The 6,865-nt window shown below is 52.6% G+C and overlaps 1 protein-coding gene across 1 annotated transcript in view; it reads left to right on the top strand.

The window, feature by feature from the left end:
* Positions 1-2,371: 2,371 nt before the first annotated feature.
* Positions 2,372-6,865, top strand: part of SLCO2B1 (solute carrier organic anion transporter family, member 2B1) — a gene marked incomplete at its 5' end in the record, with an annotated part of 34,328 nt that continues 29,834 nt past the window's right edge. Inside the window, 4 exons of the mRNA XM_010021408.1 lie at positions 2,372-2,551; positions 2,640-2,802; positions 4,344-4,571; positions 6,009-6,107. Of these exons, the coding sequence (XP_010019710.1) occupies positions 2,372-2,551; positions 2,640-2,802; positions 4,344-4,571; positions 6,009-6,107 (670 nt within the window). The remainder of the gene's footprint in view (positions 2,552-2,639; positions 2,803-4,343; positions 4,572-6,008; positions 6,108-6,865) is intronic.

The following is a 6,865-nucleotide window of genomic DNA, read 5'->3' as shown; positions in this document are numbered from 1 at the left end:
CTTCATTCATAACAACCTGGGTATCTGCTGCCTCTCCCTCCTCTTGCTGGGAGCATGAAGCAGCTCTGCTCTGCTGACAGGGAAGGTTTAGATGAAAACAGGCTTTGTCAGCCCTGCCGAGACCTCCTGGGGCAGAAGTTCACGTTGGTTGTGCATGACCGTGTGACTTCTGGCAACGTGGAGGTGCCCTGTGGCTCTCGGGCAGAGCTGAGCTTATGCTCTGCAGCAGTTGGTCCTCAGGGGGATCTCTCTCTGTTTACGAGGGTCACGCTGGTGTCAGTGATGGTGTCTCCTTCCAGGCGTGAAAAACATCTTTCCGGCCCATCCGAGTTCAGAGCCAGATGTCCTGAGCAGACACAGGGATGTAAACAAGTGCCTTTTGCTGCAGGACAAACCCAGCATCGCGTGTGCAGCCAAGGCACAGAGATGTCTCCAGCAGATCTGAAACCCATGAGTCTGCTCCTCCTTCCCCTGGCAGCCGTGCTGTGATCCGATGGCAAACAGCAAACAGCTCCTGCGGCCAGACCTGGGGTCCTTGCCCAGTGCTGACACCAAGCCACGGCAAGTCCTTTGCAGGGATTTAGCCCTTCTCTGTGCTTTGATCTGCCCACACAGGGGAGAATAAAACACCGGAGTCCCATTCCCAACCCGTTTTAACCTCCTGAGCTGAACTGGATGTGGGGCAGTGGTGGGCAGCTGGTGTAAACCATCATGTCACGAAGGTCCTGGATTTGGATACCAATTGGGCTGTGTGTTATGGATGCCTGGGTAAAATAGGAATCTGGCTTCAGCATTTCCATCCTGTATTGAGGAAACAGGCTGGGCAGAGGCAGCATGTCCTGCAGGAACGCAGGAGCTTCAGCAAGGCTGGCTCTGGGAAAACTTTCCTTTGGCTGGTGACACTTTCCTAGTCCAAACATAGGTGGTGACATGAGCCTGGAAGGGGGGAAGGTTCTGGCTGGCATCATGCAAAGCGGTGCCTCACTTGTGGTGGTGGTACCTCTATCCTGGTGCTCCAGCTCTCAGGGAGCCAAGAGAGCTTTGACATCCCTTTATTCCCTTTCTGTGCTGTAAACTGTCCCTCTGCTTGCAGAGATGTCCAGTTTGGCAGTGACCACACCTCAGCCCTGAATCAGAATGAGACGGACAGAAATCCAGGCCAGGCTGAGCAGCTCCTCCAGGCAAAGCTGCTGCCTGGTGGGACCTGGCTGCAGAACACAGGGAGCCGGAGCAATGTCCTGCACTAGCCAGGGGCTGGGAATAGGTCTACTGAAAGCAGTGCCTCTGGCGCTGGGGTTGTATCCAAGGCTGAGGGCAGCAGCTCTACAAGGACCCAGGATACTCAGCCTGTCCTGCAGTGCAGTGAGAGGGCTGCACCCCCAGAACGTGAGCAGCAGGTCGAGGGAGGGGATTGTCCCCCTCTGCTGTGCTCTGGGGAGCCCTTAGAGCAGCTCCAGTGCCTAAAGGGGCTCCAGGAGCAGCCCATCTCCTCAGGGTGTGCAACTGCTTGGGTTCGTTAGTTTGATTTAACTCATCTGGGGACTAGAAGGATGGCTGTGAAGAGCCATGTGGCAGCAGGGAAGGAGATGGCTTACCAGCTCCTTGCTTTTGCTGAGTACTTTGCAGGGCTGTGGGTGAAGGGGACGTGGTCTCCATCCCTTTTGGGGCAGTTCATTTGGCACTTGCAAAATGCTTTTGTGTGAGAAGCAGGAAGATGGGTGCTGCTCTCGGCAGTGGTGGGGCAGATTGAGCCACATGTTTGCCTGGGCAGCCGAGCACCAGCACATCCCAAACTCTGGAAGAGATGAGGTCAGATGTTTTTCTGGGAGCTGATGGTCTTTGACAAGGTTTCCTTCTAGAAATGGAAAAGAACCATCACATTTTCCCAAAGGAGATGTGCCCTTTAGATCCCAGAGCTTCACAAGAAGGAAAGGAAATCAGAAAGTTCAAATTATTCTTCCTGAGCCCCTCCTGGCTCTCTAAAGAAGCTGTGTGTTGCTGTGCTAAGAAGGGCTCATTCCCATCCCAGAAGAGCTGCTCCCAGTGCTGGGAATGGCTGTTTGCCTCGGGCTGGGCAGGAGCAGGAGGGTTGTGCAACGTCCCAGTTCTGCTGATGGACCTTGGGGTTGAAGCCAACACAAACTTGCAGCATCCCAAGTGAAATGATCTGTTTGTCCAAAGCCACTTTGAGCTGAAGAAACTGCATCCGCCGGGCAAATACTGACCCTGTGGTCATTTTTGGCAGAGGACTGTTAGTCCCTGACCTCATTTCAGAAGACCGCTGATGGTGGGTAATATCTCAAAGGCTCATGGTGAAAGGTTTCTGTTCAGTGATCGTACCTTTGTGTAGGAGCTGCGCTGTTATTTGCAGCTCACAGTAACCCTGCTGGATGTTCTCTTTTTGTCTTGGCAGTTCTTTGTTTTCTGCCATGGGTTTCTCCAGCTCTCCCAGCTCCTGGTCTCTGGTTATCTGAAGAGCTCCATCTCCACCATCGAGAGACGATACGGCCTCTCCAGCCAGACCTCAGGGCTGCTCGCTTCCTTCAATGAGGTGAAAACCAGCTTGTGCCTCCTGGTGAACGCCCTCCCCATGCTCCTGTTGTTCCCTGTGAGACCTCGGTCTGTGTGTCCTGCTGCAGGTTGGGAACACGTTGCTGATCGTCTTCATAAGTTACTTCGGGAGCCGGGTGCACAGACCTCGCTTCATCGGCTGCGGTGCCATCCTTGTCTCCTTGGCCGGGTTCCTCATGTCTCTACCCCACTTCATAACTGGACCCTACAAGTATGACCAGTCCATTGCCAGTAGGTACTCTAGGAACTTATTTTATGCCTTTTGGGACAGTAAAAAGGAGACGACCTTCCCTCGAGGGGCTGGGAGCTGCAAACTGTAGGTTTGTCCTCAAGGCATTTGAATTGTCTGGGATTGAAACCATCTCAGTCCTAAGAGGCAATGGATGGTGGAAAGCAGAGCCAGGGATAGCTGGAACCATGGGAAAGGGCAGGAAAACAGTCAAAACATAGCCTGTGCCTCTGTTTCCCCTTGTCTTCTGCACATCCACACAGCAGACAAACACCAGGTACTGGGAAGGTCTTCTCCAGCCATCAGGGCTCTCATCTTCCATGAGTTGAGCCACATTGTCCTCATTGCACATGAACTGCTTTCTTACTTTCATAACCTAAATAACACAAAGTCTCATAAGCTCTGTCACCTTTATTGGAAGGAAACAAGAGGTGTGGGAAGGAGCTTGACTCAGCCCAAAGAGGCAGCTTTGGGGGTGAAATGCTGTTGTTTGCAAGAGGGAGTGTTGGTTTCACACCTAACTTCTGCTTGTGGGGCACCTCACCCGGCTTCCCCCATCTAGCTGGGCTGTCTTTGAGGGAATTGAGCTGTCTTTGGGTTCAAACTGACACAGGGGACATTCAGATTGTATATATGGAAGTAATTCTTCCCTGTGAGGGTGCTGAGGTGCTGGCACAAGGTGCCCAGAGAAGCTGCGGCTGCCCCATCCCTGGCAGTGTTCAAGGCCTTGCTCCCAGGGGTTAGGACTGGAGGAGCGTTGAGGTCCCTTCAACCCAACCATTCTGTAATTCTATGATTCTATGAATGTTTTCAGGTTCTAGACCCCATCAGAAAATCAACCTCTTGTGAGAAACGTGCAGCTCCAAATCACTCATGGAAAAACTGTCAGGGTGGATTTGGGATTTTCAACCTGAAAGGAGGCGAAGGGTTGAGAACAGAAAGGAAGGAGACAACCACTGTCTCGTTACCTTCCCAAATCCTGCTGTGAAGCTCCAGCAAACCTTCAGAAGCCTTCACTAACCAGATTTTCCGTGTCTCATCAGAGAGAGCTCAGCTGCAGCCACCAAAGACTTAATGGGAGACTAATCAGTGGCTGGAGACAGGGGTCAGGGCAGTCTGGAAACCATCAGCCCTGCTTTGCAGGAGTGCTGGTGCAGGTGCTGCGTGAGCACTCAGGGCTGCATATAGATGGAGTAGAACCATGGCAATGCTGCTGTGACCATCGCCTTCCCCCGGGGTTTAAGGAAGATGAGGGTGCTGGAATCAGCACTTTCACTTTGATATCCATTTCTGAGGAAAATGAGTTCTTGTTTCCATTCCTGGCAGTGTTCAAGGGCAGGATGGACACAGGGGCTTGGAGCAACCTGCTCTAGTGGAAGGGGTCCCTGCCTGGGACAGGGGTTGGAATGGGATGATCTGAAGGTCCCTTCAACCCAAACCATTCCATGATTCTGTTTCTGTGATACCTATGTGCTTGCTGCTGTCTCAGGGAAGCTCTTTCTCCAGACTGAGCTCCTCAGACCTTCTCCCTTTCTCATCACAGGCATGTTCAGCAACATGACCGACCTCTGCCAGCCCAGGGTCCAGGGGTCCCAAGAGAACATCAGTGATGCCGGCTGCACCCCCCATGCTGCCAGGGAGAACCACGAGGTTCTCCTCGTCATGTTCATCGCCCAGGCGCTGCTGGGCATCGGTGGTGTCCCCATCCAGCCCTTTGGAATCTCCTACATTGACGACTTTGCCAGTGAGAGGAACTCCCCCCTCTATTTGGGTAAGGCTGGGGCTGCTGTGGGACAACAGGCTGAGAGAGCTGGGCTGGGGCAGCTGGAGAAGAGAAGGCTCCTGAAGGGGACACCTTAGAGCAGCTCCAGGGCCTAAAGGGGCTCCAGGAAACCTGGAGAGGGGCTTTGGACAAGGGATGGAGGGACAGGACAAGGGGAATGGCTTGAACCTGCCAGAGGGGGGATTGAGATGAGCTCTTGGGCAGAAGCTCTTCCCTGTGAGGGTGCTGAGGCGCTGGCACAGGGTGCCCAGAGAAGCTGTGGCTGCCCCATCCCTGGCAGTGTTCAAGGCCAGGTTGGACACAGGGGCTTGGAGCAACCTGCTCTAGTGGAAGGTGTCCCTGCCCGGGGCAGAGGGTTGGAGCTGGAGAAGCTTTAAGGTCCCTTCAACCCAAACCAGGCTGGGATTCTGTGCTCAAGAGGGGAAACCAGACTCAGGTTGGTAATTAGGTGCTAATTGGTGTTAATGAGAGCAGAGGTTGTTGTAGCCTTTCTGCTCTACCCAGCGCTGGGAAAGTTCCTGCAGAAACAGTTCACCAGCTTCAAACTTGGACAAACTGCGGAGAGATGAGGGGTACTTGGGGGATATGCTGGGATTTATGGTCTGAGAGTGAGCTGGAGAATAACATCATAACCATGTTCTCCTCTAAAAAGGCTTCAACAAGGAGAAGAGGAATAACCTGATCTCTATGTTCACGATATCTATGGGCTTAAGATGCAGCCATGAAGACTTTGGTTAGATATAGGGAAAATCATAGGGAGCTAAAAAAGAAATATCAATCATCTGGGAGGTGGGCAATATCCTTCAGCAGAGGGAGTGCTGGGGAGCAGCTTGGGTACATGCCTAAAAGGGACGTTCCAGGGCAATGGGATGGGCAAGGTGGTCACTGAAGGTTTTTCTAGCCCTTTTCCAACTGAATGGGACAATAAATGTGGCTGAAAACAAGGTTATTACTGTCAAGAAACTGAAAGTACTGCACTGGATTTTGCTATAGTAGGTGCTCCAGACCTCTGAACCACATTTGAAAGGATCATCTGACACAAGTTTAGTCTTGCTTGAGTTGGACTTTTTAATCAGTAATTCACGGTCAAGAGTTTGCTGATAACTTTTATCTCCTTAATCTCCTAAGAAAACATTTAATTTCCTGCTTTCTTATGCCAAGGGGCACATCTTGTTCCTGGGTGTATTTCAGTCTTTCTAGGAAGCTGAAGAAAAGGGGAAGGAAGGGTCTGAGTTCTGCAAATCCTTCCCTGTGAGGGGAACATGGAAAGTGTGGGGTGGTTGTCCTTTGGATGGTGTGAGATAAGAAAGCTCCAGGGGAACAGCCTGTGCTGGAGGGGGCCGCGCTGGATCCTGGTCCTGCCTCAGTGTCCCCATGGCTGGTTCACACAGGGCTGAGCCCCTCTTTGCTCTCACCCCTCTTCAGGCATCTTGTTCTCGGTGACTGTCATCGGGCCGGGGGTGGCCTTCATGCTGGGCTCTGCCATGCTGCGCTTCTACGTGGACATTGACAAAGTCACTGGAGGTGAGTGAACGTGTCCCTGGAGACGAGCAGCACCCTTCACACTGCACCCCGGGTACCGAGCCAGCCCCTCTCTGGGCTTCTCGACCCCCAGGGGATGAGGGTGCAACCAGGGGGTCTAAAGGAACCTGGAGAGGGGCTTTGGACAAGGGATGTAGGGACAGGCCAAGGGGAATGGCTTGAACCTGCCAGAGGGGAGACTGAGATGAGCTCTGAGGCAGCAGCTCTTCCCTGTGAGGGTGCTGAGGCGCTGGCACAGGGTGCCCAGAGAAGCTGTGGCTGCCCCATCCCTGGCAGTGTTCAAGGCCAGGTTGGACACAGGGGCTTGGAGCAACCTGCTCTAGTGGAAGGTGTCCCTGCCCGGGGCAGGGGTTGGGGCTGGAGGAGCTTTAAGGTCCTTTCCAACACAAACCAGGCTGGAATTCTGTGATTCTAAGTAGAAAAGAAATGCTGAATAGGGCAAGAAAGGAGCATAAAAGGCATTTCCTTTTCAAATATCTGTTCCTGAGCTGTGTTATTGAAGTATTTGTAGTTGTCTCCTCTTTGGCTGCTCTTGAATCCTGGCCTGGAAAACAAGAGGCTCTTTCCTGGTTATTAACAGAGCAGACACACATTATACAGCTCAGCATATCCTCTTGTGTTGGAAAGGATCATGGGCAGGGTTCTTTGGGTGGTGACCAGACAATGTCAGGTCTGGAGCTGGATGAGCAGTGGGTGTTGACGATACAGATGAATTTAGGATCTTTGTCTCCTTCTCAGAG

The sequence above is a fragment of the Nestor notabilis genome, unplaced genomic scaffold (genome assembly GCF_000696875.1).
Source record: "Nestor notabilis isolate BGI_N333 unplaced genomic scaffold, ASM69687v1 scaffold6989, whole genome shotgun sequence".
Taxonomy (NCBI): domain Eukaryota; kingdom Metazoa; phylum Chordata; class Aves; order Psittaciformes; family Psittacidae; genus Nestor; species Nestor notabilis.
This window is presented reverse-complemented; position numbering and strand designations above follow the sequence as displayed.